Here is a 19,309-nt window from a genome sequence, read left to right as displayed (position 1 = left end):
CTTATAGTTCAAGTTTATGAGTCATCATTGTCTTTGCAGTAAGAACTTGGGCTTTAGAGTCATAGTTAAGAGTCAAGACTTGGTCCTATAAGTATGTGACTTTTTTTGTGGTACTGGGATTTGAACTCAGGGTGTACACCTTGAGTCACTCCACCAGCCCTTTTTGTGATTTTTTTTGCAGTACTGTGGTTTGAACTCAGGGCCTTCATCTTGAGCCACTCCACCAGCCCTTTTTTTGTAATGGGTTTTTTCAAGATAGGGTCTTGTGGAACTATTTGCCCCCGCTGGATTTGAACCACAATCCTCCTGTTCTCTGCCTCCTGAGTAGCTAGGGTTACTGGTGTGAGTCACCAGCGCCTGGCTGTGATAGGTATTTTCGAGATAGGGTCTTGTGAACTGTTTGTCCTGGTTGGCTTCGAATCACGGTCTTCCTGATCTCTGCCTCCTGAGTGACTAGGATTACAGGTGTGAGCCACTGGCGCCAGTGTAACTTTTTTTTTTTTTTTTTTTAAAGGCATTTCTGTTCTCTGAGTGTTTGAAGAATGGGATAATTTTTTCATTGAAGTATTGTAGGGAGCAGAGTTCTAAGTATAATGTACCAAGTGTAGTGCCAGGCACTGTAGTGAAGTGTCAATAGATTAGTGACAGTGGTATTTGTCTACCACTATTCTTAAGTTTAATTAGGTTCCCAGAGAAATGGGATTTTTCTTTCCTCATCTTGGCCAAAATTCCATCCATTTTTTTCTGGGGCACACAAATCAGTATTTTAAAGGATGTTTTGTGTCCATGGGAGCCTTTGTTCTCACTACTGTGATTGTGTCCTTGCCTTGGTCTACTTACTTGAATACATTTTCTTTCAGTGGTCTCTTCTGTGCCTTGCTTAGCAGAGACAGGTTGGCACCTTTTCCCCTCTTTTTTTTTTTTTTTAAGTCTTCTTGATATCTTTGTATACTCAAAATTTCACTAAATATTTCATTAATCTTTCCTCCAGACTCTCACTTCAAGGATCACCTATTCCCTTTCTTTATTGGGGAATCATGTTTTTCAGATTTTTATGTTTAATAATAAAAACTGACAGTAGCTAGACAGTGTGTTATTTAAATCTTAAATATAGGCATTTGGTGTAGTGTATCCCTTTTTATGTTTGAAGAAACAGGTTCAAAGAATTTAAAAGACTTGTCCAAGGCCACATACTTGTAAGATACTTATTGGAATCCTAATTAACAATTTACATCTTGCTGAGTTTAAAACTCACGGTCAAAAGATTCCCCAAAACTCATTGTCTGTCTTAGGATATTGGGTTTCTGGGGATATCAAGAGGTTCTAGTGGGATATTGATATTTCCATATAGTTTGTCTCAGTGCATTCTTGTTATCTTTCTGTGCAGAATATTTTCTCAGAGATTATGTTTTTGTTTTTTTTTTAAATTTGGAAAGACTTTATTCAAAGAAACTGAAAGTGCATATTAGTCACTCACTTGTTTACTACAATCACACTTTATACCACAGAGATTTGGGTTTCTAACATTGCCAGTTCATATAACCCAATGAGGAAAAGACTTCTAAATACAATTCATGATGTAAAGAACACTCTATGTTTTTTATATATTATATCTTCTGTGATAAATTGCCACCTGTCTTACGTCTTTTCGCTGCTTAATATTTTTTTATTTTATCATTTTTACATTTACTTACATGTGTACACATTATTTAGGCACCTCCACTTCCCGTTCTCAGAGATTCTTTAATACTGTAGTAAAGTAACTTACTTTAAATGGTTGGTTCTACATAATTCGGAGTATCCCCTATAGAAGAGGGTTTCAGAATGTAGGCTAGAATAGATGGCAAATACTCCTTTCTTTCCTTCTTCCTTGATCTCTTTGGAAGAATGCCTTTGAAAATTTCCATGGATTAAATTATTAAAAAATTAATATATGAAGAAAGACCTTTTGTACAGATTAGTAAAATATTTTTCATAGAGATAGCTATATGATCAAGAGAGTTAATTTTCTTTTACTAGCCACAGATTAGCTAGTGGTAACTTACTTGGTTAAAGATAACTTTAGTTTTTTTTTTTCCTTAGGACTTAATAAATGGCAAAAGACATTTTTGAACTGTACTTTTGATTGGACTGTTAGCTTTTCTATTTTATTTCTTTTGAAGATCTTGAATAAAGAACATATAGACTGGGTGCCTGTGACTCACACCTGTGTCCTAGGTACTCGTGAGGCAGAGATCAGGAAGATTGCAGTTGGAGGCCAGTCTGGACAAAAAAAGTGAGACCCTACCTCAAAAATATCCAACACAAGGAAGGGCTGGCTCAAGTGGGAGAGTACTTGCATAGCAAGCATAAGGTCCTGAGTTCAAACTTAGTATGCCAAAAAAAAAAAAAAAAATCTAAAATTAAAAAAAAAAAAAAAAAGAATTTACATGGATCCTTTGTTTGGGAGTGCTTTGGTCTCTTCAATTGCAACATTGTATTAAAAATACTCATTTATACCCAAAAAGTGTATGCACATGTGAATAAATGAATAATAAAAAATTTTTAAAAATTGTCATTTCGGACAGGTGGTGTGGTTCAAGTGGTAGAACATCTGCCTAGTAAGCACAAGGCCTTGAGTTCATTCCCAGGTAGTGCAAAAGCCAAAACAATACAAAATCTCATTTATGAGAAGAGACTTGGGAACCCAAAAATGCCCCTGTATCTCACTTTATTTCATACTGAATTCTATGCCCTGGAGATAGGGACTACATATTACTTTCCCAAGTTGAATCATAATTTGTCATACTTAATAATAATTTTTCACTTGAGATACTGAAATAATCTGATAGTTAATCATTACCTTGTTTTTACAAGAACTCCTTTTAAAACATTTTGTCATTTTTATTTCCAGTGCTTTTTAAAAATATTCAAACTATGTGTTTTTAGAATTATAGGTTTGTTAAACACTAATTTAAAAATTAACAAATGGGCCATAGATCAAAAGAAAAATCACCTGTCCTCTCAGCATTCAGATATAAAACTGCTGTTGTATTGTTTATTATGTTAACAGAGCTTAGTCCATCTAACCTGTAAGTCACAGACATCTGGACAATTTCAATCATCAATAAGGAAGTATATCATTAAGAAACAGTGGGGTATTTTTAAAGAGTTGGAAGACTTACCATGAGTTTAAGCACTTCAAGTAATACCACTGGTGATACCCAAAGGTAAGCCTTCAGTCTCTTCTTTTAGTTGTAGAATGCTTTTGGTTGCAAGGAACAAGGAGAATTAAGTGGTTGTTGGAGCTAATTGTAAGAATTCTGATGGGATGATAAAGGAAGTAGAAATTTCTTGGGATTGGAGGAAAAGAAATGTTGTCTGAGAGAGCATTGTTATGGTTCTAGAGACTGGGGGGACTGGTGCTCCTTTGTTAACTTGGACCACGGAAGTCCATGTCTGAACTTTCTTCACCAGAGACTTGGCTGTTCTTTTCCACTGCTTTAAATCTTTTGCTTCTGTTTCTGCTTCTTTGCATTTGGGTTTGGTCATTACTTTGTTTTGCCATAATCTCTCTGGCTCTAATTTCTCTTCTTCATTGCTGCGGCTTTAAATCATGGCTTCTGCTTAAGCATTCTTTTATTTTTTAGTTCTATTGCTAACTGCTCTTTTACCTTGTATCTTTCAGTTTACATTTCAAGAAGATGCAGCTAACTACTATTGCTGTTCATCTTTTTTATACCATAGATTTCTTTCTGCTTTTGGCTAAGGTGCTTGTCTTATAATTTAGTTCTTTCACTTCTGGTGGATGGGGTACATAATACAAAACTGGATTACTTAGGAGGTTGTGACTTTCTTCTAAGTGTTGTTTACAAAAATAGGTACAGAAATTGAAAGTAAATGTGTAGAACTTTTATAGTCACATAACAGAGTAATACTCTACTGAATCTGAAAATAAAACTTTGGGGGTTATATTCTCTTTGTTATATTATGTTTTTAAAATCCATGGAAAATACGTGTACAAAAGCATTATGGGAATGGGGTTGGGATAGTCTTCATACTTATTTTTAAAAGGAGTGACTTAGACTGGATGTATGTATACATGTATTTATGTAATCCTACTTCTTAGAGTTCAATAATGATAATATTTTGGTAAATATTTATCCAGACTTTTCCTTATGAAAATATCAATATAGTATATAAAAATATATTTAAAAATTGTAATAGTTCACATTGTTTATTATCATGCTTTTATAATTTGGAGAGGAAACATCAGTAGACAGCTGTCTTTTTTTTTTTTTTTTTTTTGCAAGGTACTGGGGCTTGAACTCAGGGCCTTCACCTTGAGCCACTCCACCAGGCCTATTTTTGTGCAGGGTTTTTTGAGTTAGGATCTTGTGGAACTGTTTGCCTGGGCTGGCTTTGAACCACAATCCCCCTGATCTCTGCCTCCTGAGTAGCTAGGATTACAGGTGTGAGCCACTGGGGTTCTGCTCTGTCATAATTTTTAATGGAGAAATTATTATTCATAATTCTAGAGTTGGAACAAAGTTTTTTAAACTATATTTACCACTAACCTTACTTTCTATAGATTTGCCTTTTTGAACAACTGATATTAAAGGACTCATGTAATATGTAGTCTTTTGTGTCTGGCTTTCACTTGGTATGTTTTCGAGGTTTATCATGTTGAAGCGTATCAGTGGTTTGTTTCTTTTTATTGCTGAACAATATTCTGTAGTATGGTAATACTACATTTTGGTGGGTGTTTATTTCTACTTTTGGCTCTTATAAATAATATGGTTATGAACATTTATATGTGAGTCTTTGTGTTGACATATGTTTTTGTTTCTCTTGTTGGGTAGATTCTCAGGAGCAGCATTGCTGCATTATATAGTAAATTTATGTTAAAATTTTTAAAGAAATTGCCAAATTGTATTCTAAAGTAACTGGACCATTTTTCATTTCTACCAGCAATATCTGAGGGTTTTAGTATCTCCATGTTCTTGCCAATACTTGTTGTTATCTAACCTTTTTTTTTTTTGGTTGCACTGGGGTTTGAACTCAGGGTCTCACATCTGCTCGGCAGGTGCTCTTACTGCTTAAGCCACTCCATCAGCCCTGTTATCTAACTTAAATTGTAGTTATTCTAGTGATTGTGAAGTGGTATGTGATTGTTCTTTTATTTATTTATTTATTTATTTTGAGCATCAAATCTTGATTTTTTCTTTTTCTATTTATTCACATATGCGTACATTGTTTGGGTCATTTCTCCCCTGTGGCCCCCTCCCCGCAACCCCTACCCTGTTTCCCCCCATCCCCCCTCGCTTCTTGGTAGAACCTATTCTACCCTTATCTTTAATTTTGTTGAAGAGAAGACATAAGTATAATAAGAAAGACAAAGCGTTTTTGCTAGTTAAGGATAGCTATACAGAAAGATTCCTAGCATTGCTTCCATGTACAAATGTGTTACAACCCAAGTTGATTCGTCTCTACTTTTAATTTGAATTTTCTTAATGATTAGTTGTATCCAGCGTCTTTGTCTGTGCCTTTTAACCATACAGATATCTTCCTTGGTGAAATGTCTTTTTGGATCTTTTTCCCATTCTTTAATTGGGTCATTTGAAAATATGTATTACTTATTTTGTGAGACAGAGTCTTTTTTTTTTTCTCCTTTTATTTTAGTGTTTTGACATTTACTTACATGTGTATACATTGTGCCACCTCCCCCTGCCCCCACAGGGTCTTGCTCTACAGTCCTTGAACTCTCAAATTTTTTTTTTGGTACTAGAGTTCGAACTCAGGGCCTATACCTTGAGCTACTCCACCACCCCTTTTTTGTGAAGGTTTTTTTTTTTTGAGATAGGGTCTTACAAACTGTTGGCCTGGGCTGGCTTCCAACTGCCATCCTCTTGATTTCTTCCTCCTGAGTAGCTAGGATTATAGGTACTGAACCACCAGTATCCAGCAAACTCTCATCAATCTTACTACCTTAGTTTTTCAGGTACTGTGATTACAGGTGCATGCATCACCATGCCCAACTTGATTGGGTTGTTTGTTTTTTTACTATTGATCTTTAAGAATATATTGCATATTCTGGATACAAGTTCTTTGTCAAATATATAACTTGCACATATTTTCTCTTATTCAGTGGTTTGACTTTACATTTCCTTTCTCCTTCCTTCCCTCCCTCTAGGGACTGAGCCCAGGGTCTTGCACTTGCTAGGCAAGTGTTCTACCATTGTGCTACACATCCAGCCCTCTTTTACTAGTATATTTTGAAGTGTAAATGTTTTTAACTTTGAAATCCAATTTATCAATTCTTTTTTCTGTGTGGATTGTGCTTTTGGTTTTTGTGTCTAAGAAATCAGTGACTGACTAAGGTCATTAATACTTTCCTTCTACAAGTTTTATAATTTTAGCTTTTATCTGTGTTCTACTTTTTGTGTATGGCAGGATGTTAGCATCTCAGTTCATCTCTTTGCATATAGACATATTTAGTCATACCAGACCATTTGTTAATAAGGCTGTTCTTTCCCCATTGAATTGCCTTGGCAACTCTGGTAAAAATTACTTGACCATCTAAATATGGGCTTATTTCCATAGTCTAAATTCTGGTGTATTAACTCCATATGTTCCTGTTCTCCTCCTCTCCTCTCCTCTCCTCTCCTCTCCTCTCTTCTTTTCTCTCAGGTGCATAAGTGCTCTCATTCTCTCACTTTTTCACTCTTGTGCTGGGGATTGAACCCAGGGTCATATATATGCAAGATAGGCAAACAATCACTGAGTTACATCCCTAGCCGCCTTTATTTAAACATTTCTATTGTTAATCTTGATTATTGTAGTGTGCTAGTTTTTTGTTGTTTTGACAAATTCCTTAGAAAAACAATTTAAAGAGGAAAAAATGATTTTGGCTCTTGGTTTCAGTCCGTGGTTGCCTGGTTCCATTGTGCTTAGGCTGTTGTGAGGCAGAACATCATGACAGCAGATGAGTGGTGTAGGCAGCTCATCTCATGGCAGCCAGGAAGCAAAGAGTAAAACAGAACGTCCAGTCAATCTCAAATAGAAATTGAGCCATGTAGTACTGTTCAATAGTGTTTTTCTTTTTGTACATTTTGTTTTCCTTGGATTTAATAGTTGTCTTGTTTATTGCTTGGTTTGTTTGCTTAGTTTCTCTGAACTTGTCATTGGTTCCACGTCATGCTCTATCCAAGCTGTATGAATCTCCTCTCAGTATGTTCAGATATTTTGTTGTCTTTCAACATCTTTTTAAAGAAAATCACTCCCAAAGGCTTTGGTCAGTTCAATTGGACAATTTGCCTTTAAGTGCTTTGCTGAATAAGTTTCATCCTAGTGTCTCCTCCATTTATCCAGATCCTAGAAAGTTCTTTGCTGTTTCTTTATGTTTAATATTCCACTTCTGGGATCTCAAACCTTTCTCAATTTAGGTCCTTATTTTGGTGGAGCAAATCCTCCATTAGCCGCCTGAGAAAGTTCCTGTGCGGTAAATATTTGCCCTTGCAGAACTGAAATAGTCTTCCTCATAGCCTTGTTTGTGGGTGATAACTTACTGGGCAAAATATCCTAACTTGGAAAGTATTTTCCTTTGGAATTTTGTCCTTTATTATAGCAGTTTTCTAATTTCAGATGTTTCTTTTGAGAAATTATGCCAAACATTTTTTAATCCTTTATATAAAATCTATTTATTTCTCTTTCAAATTTAGAGGAACTCTTTTTTCCTCCTCTACTTTCTGCGTACATATGAGTTTGAAACTTATATCCTTCAGAATCTGCATTAAAATTTTTTCCCTTTAATAATTTACTCCCTTCCAGAGAGGAATTATAATATGTAGGTTAAGAGTACATGTCACAGAATCAGGCTGCCAGGTATGAATTCCAGTTCTATCCCTTGTTAGCCCTGTAAATTTGGGCAAATGACTTAGCCTTCTTGTGACTTAGTTTCCTTATCTGTAGAATCAGAGTCATAATAGTATGTATTTAATGGGATTGTTATGAATATTAAATTTATATGTTAAGTGTAGGCATGGTGGTGCTCATCTGTAATCCTAGCTACTTAGAAGGTATAGGTAGGAGGATCCCAGTCCAAGCCTGGCCCTGGGGAACAAGTATGAGAACCAAAACCAAAAAAGTTTGTATGAGTAGAGTGCTTAGAACAATAAGGCTTTTTATTATAAATTTATATTTTCTTATTCTACAACTCTTTATTTAACTTTTGAATCTTTTGGACAGCCCTCTAATTTTAAGAAACAATTTCTATTTTTAATTTCCCTCTGATTTTTACTTTTTATCTTCACTTATTTAGTTTTCCATTGCTAAGTTTGTGTTTTCAATTTTCAAGAGTTCTTTTTTTATGTTCTCCAAATATAACATTTCTTTCTTTTTTTATCTTTTTGGCTGTACTAGAGTTTGAACTCAGGCCTCAAGCTTGTTAGGCAGACCCTCTACCACTTGAACCTCTCCACCAACCCTTTTTTGTGTTGGGTATTTTTGAGGTAGGCCTCAATGGTTTTTGGCCATGCTAGCCTTGAACCTTGATCCTCCTGATCTTGCCTCTTGAATAGCTAGGATTATAGGTGTAAGCCCCTGGAGCCTGGTGAGACCTTAATATCTTTAGGAAGTGGGAAGCTGAAGTCAGTCTTTGGCTAATTCCTGCCAGTATGGGGCATAGGTGTAGGTCCAGAGTCTCTTGTCCTTGCTGTAGTTGCATTCAAGGAGGAAGAGCCTAACTGCTACAGCCCTAGAGCTGTATCATTTGTAGTTTCATAGCCTGGAGATGAGCGTAATCAGAGTTGGTTAAAACATTAATATAAGGCTTAATATGGAGCATTTGAATATTTTGGAGTTGTAGAAATAGTGGGTAAAAGTAATCATGCTTATGAACTACTACTTCTCAGCCTTTTGGCTTCAGTTGTTTTTGGAATGTGACAATTTCCCCTCCTGCCTGAACAGTTTTCTTTTAAACTGTTTGTTTCTGAATGGTCCCTTGTTGCTGGGATAGACTTTGTCTCAGTAGGTCTTTACTCATTGCTGAGATAAGATGCCTGGTAGGTCTGATTTGATCCCATGGTGGAGGGGAGCGACTGGCAGGTCAGGTGGGAGTCATAGTCAGTAAGACCCTTTTGGCCAAATTTAAGCAACAAAGAGGTTTAGAAGAAATGGCTCCTAGGTTGGTGTTACCTGGAGTCCATTAAGCTTTGCTTATAATTAGGAACACCTGGACATAAGCTTGCAAAGAACCTAGATTCACTAACAATTTTAATTCATAGAACAACAGTTTGGTAAATATTTCCCTAAGCTTTGTGTATTAGAAGGCTTATATACTTGGGGAACAGAAATACATTCAGCATTTAAGGGAGTTAGCAACAATTAGCATCATAGCTACATGGATGTCATGCATACATTAATTTAGCTTTTTCCTTTGGAGCATAAAATAAAAACGTTTAAGCCTGTTTCTTGTACATTTTACTAAAAACAGAACAATATTCTTTTTTTTTTTTTTTTTGTGGTCAGATTCAATTTAGTTTACTCAATTTAGCCTCAAATTCAACTAGTCATTCTAACAAGTGAGAAGATTCAAACACCAGAGTCCACAGGCTGCTGCATGAACCTTTGCTTTGCCGGTTCCTAACACCCATCCGTGTGCAAGTGTGCAACAGGAGGTTACCCAGTGTGGATGACACCATTCAGCATAAGATAATTACTCTTAACTGGAAAACATCACTGAAACAAAAACATTTAGAGATGCTCCCTACTTTTTGTAATACCTGTGAGATTTAATTCTGGTTAACAGAAAAAAAAAAAAAAAGAGTTCTCGTAGACCAGTCACATCACTCATTACTGAACACTGAAATAAACAGTTCACTTCAAGATAGTTCCCTGCATTGCACATTACCATACACAATTCTAAAGCTGACTTTTCAAGTTTGGAAAACGCACTTGCCTTTTTTAGTTTCTTGCTAAGTGATGCATGCTCCTTTATAAGGAAAACTATCCTATGTAGGCCTGAATTTAACATTTAAATTCCTGCTTACCAACAGTTGGCTACACTAGAGTGCACAGGTATGGATAACAAGGTATAAAATCTGCCTTAAGTGCAGAACAGTATTCTTAAGATTGCCTCATTGTTATAGACAGAGAATTGGTTTTTAGTATTACATTTTGATTCTAGAAAATCCTTAGATAACTATTAAATTATAGCCAAACTTAATCACACACACACAGACTTTGTAAGTTCCAGCGTTTATATGCTTAAGACCTACTCATATCATTTGCAACTTTTTCTGAGCCTTCTGATTTGTACTGTCCTGCTTTTCCATTTTGGAACAATCCTTTAGGACAAAGTTTACTTTACAGAATACTTTCTTAGGCAAAAGCATTTCTTTTAAATTTTCTTTTTCAAAATATATCCTCTTCCTTCCTATATCTTTTCTACTTGCTGATTTGTCTCTTTTTAATTTGAATCTTTGAAATTAGACAAAATTGTTTCTTTTCCCATTAAAATAAAGCTTTTAGTAGCCTTGTATTTCAACGAAGAAGCAGGAAGAAAGCAATCAAACTTTTTTTTAATGTGGCAGTAGAGTTTGAACTCAGGACCTCATGCTTATTAGGGAGGTATTCTTACCAGTTTGATCCATTCTGTCAGCCCTCAAACTGTTTTTATATAATTATAATTTACAAAAAACATATTTGTGAATAGTTCCATGTATTGTAAGAAACAGATTGAGATCACTTAGCTGAGTAACCAAATTTCAACATCCCTTTTGCTACTTTAAAGATGGCCACTTTTCTCCTTTAGTTTACACCTGAGAGTTAATTACTGAGTGGCTGCATTTTAGTTAGATCTGAATGAGATACGATATCCAATTTTTGTTTTTCTTATCTGCCATCTGAAGTGGAACCACTGCCAAGATGCAGATTTTCGTAAAAACCCATATGGGGAAGATCATCATGGCTCAAGGTTGAACCCTTGGGTACTATAGAAAATGTCAAGGCCAAGATCCAGGATAAAGAAGGAATTCCTTCTGATCATTAAAGACTGATCTTTGCATCTTTGCTGGTAAGCAATTGGAAGATTGACGTACTTTATCAGACTACAGCATTCAAAAGGAGTCCACCCTTCATCTTGTGTTGAGACTTTGTGGTGGTACTAGGAAAAGGAAGAAGTCGTCTTACACCACTCTCAAGAAGAATAAGCATAAGAGAGCAGGTTAAGTAGGCTGTCCTAAAATACTATAAGGTCGATGAAAATGGCAAAATTAATCATCTTCATTGTGAGTGTTCTTCAGATGAATGTGGTGCTGGAGTTTTTATGGCTAGTCATTTTGACAGACATTATTGTCTGACTTACTGCTTCAATAAACCAGAAGATAAATAATAGATGGATTAATAAAATATGTGATGTTAAAAAAAAAAGAGCCAGTTTTTTAGCGTGAGAACAATTTTTGTATATTAGCTTCATTAGCCATCCTATAGATGTTTATACACACATATATACAAAAATTTTAGATTAGATATGCCAAGACTGAAGCACTCATGAAAATGAAAAAAAAAAAAAAAACCCTGAAAATTGGCTGAATTAGCCAGTTGTTTTCTGGAATTTAGGGACAAAGGAAGTTTTATCCAATACTTGATGAATTAATGTATAAAAAAACCCACATAAATAATTATGTTAATTTAGAGTACTCTTAGAGCTTTCAGCCAGAGGTTAATTACAGATTCTTCCTAGGTGTGACAAATGGTGGTTCCATCCTAACAGCATCATGGAGGAGATGGCAGCTATGGAGTTGGGCGACTGGAGGATGCACAGTGGTCAGCAACATTTTCCCAAGACCACAAGGTTTTCCCAAAGGGCTTTCAGATGGAACATAAAGTCATGTTACATACAACATACAAGCACAAAACAAATGCAGACACATTACAAAAGGGAAATTTCCTTTTTTCTTTTTTTTGGGACTCCAGAGACTGAAGGGGATAGAACCAATTTAAGAGGCTTTCCCAAAGTAGAGGATAGCCTGGGGAGCAAGATAAGACAAATGGAAGACATGTCTGGACTTTAACTAACATCACACGAAAAGGAAAAAAAGTGAGAACTAAAGGCTTTCCCTCAGGGCAGAGGGTGGAACAGCAAAGTCCAGACAAGGAAAGGAGTTTAGTTCTTTAGGAAACATATCAGAGAGTCAAGAGAGGATCTGTTAGACTTTTGTGGAGTTTTAAACCTGGAGGTTTCCATAGAAACAGATCATGAACTACTTTCTGACTAGTGACAGATAAATTAGTCCTATAAGATAGATGGGAATAACCACATCACATGGACAGTGCTAGAAAGAAGGGGAAGAAAGACCAGAGAACTCTATAGGATGGTGGAGTAAAACAGAATAGAGCTGGGGATCATCTAGAATATCCTGGAGAGGCCAGATACATCTAATATCTTTGCAGGTCTGGATCCTGTTAGAGGAATCTGAAGGCTTGAACATAGGGGACCTTGAATGATTCAGATGAATTATGGCAGAAAAGATCAAGTAAAAGTGCTGTTTTGAGGCCAGACTTCTTGATCTGAAAGTCTGTAAGTTGGCTATGCCACATTACAAAGAACACATCCTAGGGATGAGTCTACAGGAATAGATGATATATTCTTTATGTCTGGAAAAAAGGAAGAGAACCAATTGTCATCGTCTAGGCAAGGGCATCCCCCCTGGAGAGTTCAAAACCTTGAACATAGGTCAAAGTCTTGAGCCTAGATAGAAACCTTGAGCCTAGGTCGAGGGAGGAGCATCTTCCTAACCCATGAGCTAGGTAAACCTTTGGAGTCACTTTTGAAGTGTACTTCTAGTGACCAGGAAATTAGTATAGTGCATGCCTTCTAATTTTCCTCCCCTCTGTGCCTCTTTTTCTTCCAGCATCTCTGTTTCCCCGTGATCCCTCTCAAGGAACCATCCTATATTACAAGTGTGTCTCTTATGGCAGGGGAATTTCGTCTAGCAAAAAGGGGAGCCTGTGGAAAGATTGGGCAGTAGGCCAGTGACAAAAGAAATTCCTTAATTAGAGAAGACTGTATTTGGAATAAGCTTTTCTTGGAGGGAGTGGTCTAAAATGGAGAAACCCAGTCCAATTTGAAAGATTGGAGCAATAGGGGAAGAGAGAGGAAGGGGTCCCACAATGGGAAAATAAAGTCTGAAGCAGACTAGTGATCCAGGTGAGCACCTGGTGGGAAAAGGAAGCAGTTGGCATTTAGTAACCTAGTAGGAATGGCAAATGCAGCACCTGGAGGGAACCTTTAAGCTGCCTGAAGATAACATTGGGTAAGGAAGAGAAAACAGAATCCAAACAGTAGAAAAGTGCTTGCAGAGTAGAGTGAACAGGCACACCCTCAACCTTGTTATAAGTGGGGAGAACTGTTCTTATCTTGTGCAGAAATAGATGTTAATGATCTGAGATCTCACTTATGGCACCAAAATGTTAACCGGAAAGTCAGCATAGCTTTCCACTTCAGTCCTTGAGTTCAGCAAGAGAATTCAGGCAAAATGTGGAAATGAATAGACTGGAAGTGGGGCATCTCCAGTGTGAGAATGAGATTGACCCAGCCCATGTTTTTTTTGAGAGAGGGTCTTACTGTGTAGCCCAAGCTGGGCTTGAGTTTGTGATCCTCCTGAGTGCTGGGATTATAGGCACAAGATGCCACGGCTGGCTTTTCTTTCTCTTTTTAAAGTTGTCTTCTGTGTCTGAGAGCTTCCTTCTACCTTATTTTTGGTTTTGTGTTTGATGAACTTCAGGCTCTTCTTGGCTGTCTTCATATTTAATAATAGGGACCTACTCTAAAAATGACTAGAAGCTCCATGCATAAGACTTTGTGTTTGTGATATTCTTCATACAGTGTTCTGGCTAAGTTTTGCTGCAGAATCCTTGCTGTCAAGCATTCTAGGTCTTTTTCACCTGACTGGTTAGATTCTCCAGGAAAGCCACTTCCAATCTCTTCCTGGCTGCCATTGTTCTGACAGACAAGTAGTATTAAAAGACTAGGGCTCTCATTCATTGTAAGATTTTCCTGGTGTGTAGGGTGGTTCAATTTATGATGCTTTGAAAATGATATGCGTGCAGTAGAAACCATACTTTGAATTTTGATTATTTCACAGGATAGCAATATGTGGTACAGTACTCCAGTGTGATGCTGAGCACCAGTAGTGACCTGTAGTTCACATTCAGCCACATGATCATGAGGGTAAACAACCAATATCCTGTAGTGTACTGTGTTGCTAAGCTATGATACTCAGTAGGTTAGGTGTACTAAATAGACTTTTGACTTAATAGTATTTTCAACTTCAATGCCTTTATTATGACATAACCCTAGAATATCTGTAACTTTTTTGGGGTTTTTTTGGTTTGTTTGTTTTTGGTGGTACTGGGGCTTGAACTCAGGGCCTCACAATTGCTAGGTAGGAACTCTACCAATTGAGCCACTCTGCCAGCCCTTTTTTGTGTTGGGTATTTTCAAGATAGGGTCTCATGAACAATTTTTTCCCAGCCATCTGTAACTTTTTTTTTTTTTTACAGTACTGGGGCTTGAACTCAGGGCCTACACCTTGAGCCACTCCACCAGCCCTTTATGGTGATTTTTTTTTTTGGGATAGAGTATCATGAACTGTTTTCCTGGGTGGGCTTTGAACCTTGATCCTCCTGATTTCTGCCTCCTGAGTAGCTAGGATTACAGGTGTGAGCCACTGGCACCTGGCCATCAGTAACTTCTTACTCAAGAATGAAGCCCTTGCTGGGTGTGGTGGCTCGTGCCTGTAATCTGAGTTACTTGGGAGGCTAACATTGGGAGAATCAAGGTTTAAGGCCAGCTCAGGCAAATAGTTCATGAGACCCCCCGTCTCCAAAATAACCAGAACAAAATGAACTGGATGTGTAACTTAAGTGGTAGAACTCCTGTTTGCAAGTGGAAAGCCCTAACTTCAAACCTCAGTTTCACCAAAAAAAAAAAAAAGAAAAAGAAAAAAGATGGTATCTTTACCCTATTTATGTCCAATATCAGTATTTTATATCCAAAAGCCTTCTGTTTTGTCCTTTTCAGGAAATAAACCCCTAGTTTTCTGTAAGACAATAGAAAGCCTAAATAGCCAGTTGTATGGTGTATGGAGTAGAAGATCTGAGAATCTAATTGTTTTATTTTGTTGTCAGATTTTCACCCAATTTTCGTTTTCTGTTCTACACTTATCCCCATTTTCTAGAGAGTTATTGGTTACTGAGCTTGTTGGGGGCTCTAGTGTAAATTAGATTGCTTTTCCCAGTGCTTGCTTTGAATACAACTTTCTTAGGTACATCAGTTACTTGGCTAAGTAATTTGCTTTCCAGCTTACCATATTTTATTGCTATTGTCGCATCTTCTGTATACTCTTTGTCTTTATGGAGAAACTTCTAAATTCTCTTTGCTGTTATTTTAATTTTTTTGTGGTGGTCAAGAAGAGTAGAGTGCTTTAGTATGCCATTTTAAAGCAGGAATCTGTATTCTCTTATTTATAGTTTTCCTTTTTGTAGTATGTATTATATTTACAAGTAAAATATATTTACTTTAAAAAAATTTTTTTTCATGTAAACTATTTATTGATGAATGTGTTGAGAATTAATTGGGGTTTAAAAAAATATTTTATTATTTTTACATTTACTTACATGTGTATACATTGTTTGGGCCACCTCCCCCCCAGCAAAATATGTTTAAAAACAGGAAAAAAACTCAGCCTCTTTCAAAATTATCCAGATTGTGATATGATCAGACAGTTTAAATACCAATCTTGAACAACGTAGTAGGTTTTCAATGGACAGTGTTTTGTTACTACAATCATATACTGCTTTACCTTTTTACTTCTGCAATGGGCACCTTTTATTAGATTGTCAATTTCTTTAAGTCAAGGGTCTTATAATGTTCCCTCTGTTTTTTGAAAAAAATAAGTTCTCAGAAATATCTTAACTGCTGTAAAATACGTCTTATGAGAATTGTATTTTATTATGATCTTATTTTGTAGGTTAAAGAATGCCTCATCAGAAGTAAAACAAATGCTTAAAAATGAAACAGAGTCAGATAGTACTACTGATCTCAGAAAGAAACTCCATCGAGTGAAGAAAGAAAAATTAGAAATGACAACTAAGCACAACGCAGAGGTAGAACTTATTTTTCTCTTAAGTAATACTTGAGTTTGAATTTTTAGATTTCATATTATAAACCCCATGTTTAATCTTTAACCCTATACCATTCTTGTTCTTAAAAGGAAATTGTAATAAAGAAAGCAATTTTTTTATGTAGTGGAATTACATAGGAATGTTAAAGTAGAATTTTAATGAATTATATTTATTTTTATGTTGTCATATATTTTAATTAATGGGTTTGACTTGATCAGATCATTAATATTAATTGATGAACATGTTTGATAACTAAAGGATTTATAAATTAGACTTTTTTTTTTTTTTGAAACAGTGTCTTGCTACATAGCCGAGGCCGGCCTTGAACTCTGTTCTTCTGCCTCAGCCTCAAGAGTGCTGGGATTGCAGTCCTGTACAATTAAATTAGACATTTTTGAAATCACAGTATAGGTTTCTTTATGGTCTCAATCATGGAGCAATCTCTTTTTTTTTTTCTTGTGGTACTGGGGCTTGAACTCAAGGCCTATACCATGAGTCACTCCACCAGCCCTTTTTTGTGATAGTTTTTTCAGGATACGGGTCTGAAGTACTATTTGCCCAGGCTGGCTTTGAACCATGATCCTCCTGATTTCTGTCTCCTGTGTAGGTTGGATTAGAGGCTGGTGCCACTGGCACCCAGAGAGCAATCTCTTAAAAGAAGTAGATTTGAATATAGAATTTTGAATCAATTAATAAATTGTCTTAGTTTCTTTTTTATTATATTGCATCTTATTAGTGTTTGTGTATATGTATAATATTTTTCAAGGACAGTATTTTTCTTTTCCATCTAAGATAATTCATGGCTATATGCTTATGTCTCTTCTGTTGGGTTTTTTCTCTATTTAAGTCTTCCTTTTCTTTGGTGGTTCTGGTGATTAAATGTAGCATACGCTAGACATGTTCTCTACCACTGAGCTATATCCCCAACACCAGGTTTTATTCATTCTTAAAGCTCAGTTGAGGCAGCCTCGTGTGGTGGGAAGAATATCAAATTAAACAGACCTTGACTCATTCCTGACCCTTCCATTTAGAGGACATATTATCTTAGGCTAGTTTTTATCCTCAATATTAGATATCAGGAAAGTATTGATATTTTGACCTTATTAAATGATTGCTGGCCAATGTTGAATTCAGTTTGCAATGACCTCTCCAAGCAAACTGTTAGAGCTAGTTTATTAAATCCACATCAGTCACGCATATTCTCTAGGCTCTTGCTAATACGAAATTAGTAAGAATGCAGTTCTTTTGCTATGTAAGCTATTTTCTCCTGGAGTAGATTGTACATTTCTCCTATAGAAATTGAAATCTGAGTCAATTGGTGACTGAGTGGTAAAGGTAGACCTTGGAAATCCTCTCACAAGTCAGCTGGTGTGGTCATCACTAAATCTTTAAACAGTAGAACACTAGTTACCTCAAGGAGGAGAAGAGGCTACTTTTGTTGGTATGGGATACTCTGGGGAGATTTATGGGATTCATAGACTTTAGGTTTATGTTATTCCAAAAGCTCTCAACCCATGTCCTTTCTTCCCACTTAGTGTCCATTTGATACCATCTTACTAGCAGAAACTTGTTAAGACTGTTAAATTTATAATTCTCTGTTCCCATAATTAGACTTTCAGTCTGGTCTTTATACTTGTCTACTCTGGGGCTGTAAGAAATAAGAGATTCTTTTAAAGTCATCATAAAAATTCTCTGAATTTTCTGTCTGTCTTGACCTGAGTTTCTAAATCCCTGAGATTATCATTTTGTTTTTGTAAATTGTCTACTGAGATTATCCTTGCTGCTCCTCAGGTCTAATGATAAGCAGTACTGTCGTAATGGTCACTCACTGTCACTACTTCATTTCCTGAAATCCTGTGTTCAGATGGCACTTCATCCTAAACAACTGCATATTATAATTTAAACAATTGTGATGCCACAGTATGGTGCCGATCACTAGTATTCCCTTTCTCCCTGTAAGGAGATCTTCATTATGTTCAGGCTCAAATAGGTTAGCCACCCAAAATCAGAAACCACTCTTGAGACCATTTCTGGTTCTAAGAGCAATATTATTTGGGTGTTCTGTCACAAAAATAGAAACCTTGCCAGGTCCTTTATGAAAGGGACATTAGAAGAGGGTATTGGTATATAGGTATTAGAAGATCTAAAAGACAAACAAGGGATGTTAAGGTGACAGTCTAGGTAGTTAGCAACATTACGAAGCTTCTTCCTCTCCGAGGTTGATAAAAGTCAGAACTGTTTGGAGAGTGCAAGGGCCAGGGGAGGAGGGACTAACCAGAATGATTTTCTGTGTGAGAAGATGGAACGATTGCTTGAGGTAGTTCTAGTGGGAGAAATACCTTGTCTTCTTCACTTCTTCTATCCTCAAATAATCAAGGGAGCTTAGGAAATGTATTTCATATGATGTGGAGCAAAGCTGGAGAAGGATTGGGAGGGATCTAGAGCAACAGGTAAATACCGAGAATGCCCAAATATTAACCACTTTATTCTTATGAGGGGATAGAAAATGGACAGGGAAGGATGGAATGAATCTGAAATAAACATCCCCAGACCTGATTTTTTCCTTAACTGTTAGGAGATATTTGTAAATTATTATTTCATAAATTCTTTTACATTTAGGAACTAGAGGAGAAAATGAATTTTTAAGTGCTTCCTATGTATCATGCATTTTTTTTTTGGCACGACTATTTTTGATTAAATGTGTGATTTCTATTTGTGTAAGAAGTTTATGTAAGAGTTTTTTTTTTCTCTAGTAGCATCTCTAAAATAAGATACTTAATGAGTGCCATTTGGTAAGGTAGTGCTTTCTTTCTGGTGTTTCAGAAAATACAAATTTATAAATTCTTATAAATATTATGGAACCCAGTTTCTCTAAGAAATTTAAATGTTTGAGTACATGATGTCTTTATCTTGGAGACTTGTTTTAATGTTGGTTCATGAGCTCAGAAGTTTGTTTTTAGCTGTCAAGCTATGAAAGCCAGATTGCCAAACTTCGGTCTGAGGTTGAAAAAGGAGAAGCATTGCGACAAAGTCTGGAATATGACCTGGCTGTTGCTAGAAAGGAAGCTGGTCTTGGAAGACGGGCTGCTGAAGAGAGATTAGCTGAGGCCCATAGGGTCCAAGAAAAACTCTGTGGTAAGAC

General features: G+C 36.4%; 1 protein-coding gene across 24 annotated transcripts in view; it reads left to right on the top strand.

Annotated features, from left to right (window-relative positions):
* Ccdc171 (coiled-coil domain containing 171) overlaps positions 1-19,309 on the top strand; it is a 416,292-nt gene that overhangs the window by 6,169 nt on the left and 390,814 nt on the right. For 20 of the 24 annotated variants that reach the window (XR_012440431.1, XM_074051792.1, XM_074051795.1 and 17 more), the window contains exons 2-4: positions 3,053-3,209; positions 16,014-16,149; positions 19,128-19,302. Coding sequence is in view for 22 of the 24 variants with exons in the window: in XM_074051792.1 (XP_073907893.1) it covers positions 3,166-3,209; positions 16,014-16,149; positions 19,128-19,302 (355 nt within the window). In the remaining 2 variants the exon portion in view is untranslated. Of the gene's footprint in view, positions 1-16; positions 2,276-3,052; positions 3,210-16,013; positions 16,150-19,127; positions 19,303-19,309 lie in introns of those variants that run through there. The other 4 variants (XM_074051809.1, XM_074051787.1, XM_074051790.1 and 1 more) reach the window with 4 other exon arrangements.

This window comes from Castor canadensis, chromosome 13, assembly GCF_047511655.1.
Source record: "Castor canadensis chromosome 13, mCasCan1.hap1v2, whole genome shotgun sequence".
Classification (NCBI taxonomy): Eukaryota; Metazoa; Chordata; class Mammalia; order Rodentia; family Castoridae; genus Castor; species Castor canadensis.
This window is presented reverse-complemented; position numbering and strand designations above follow the sequence as displayed.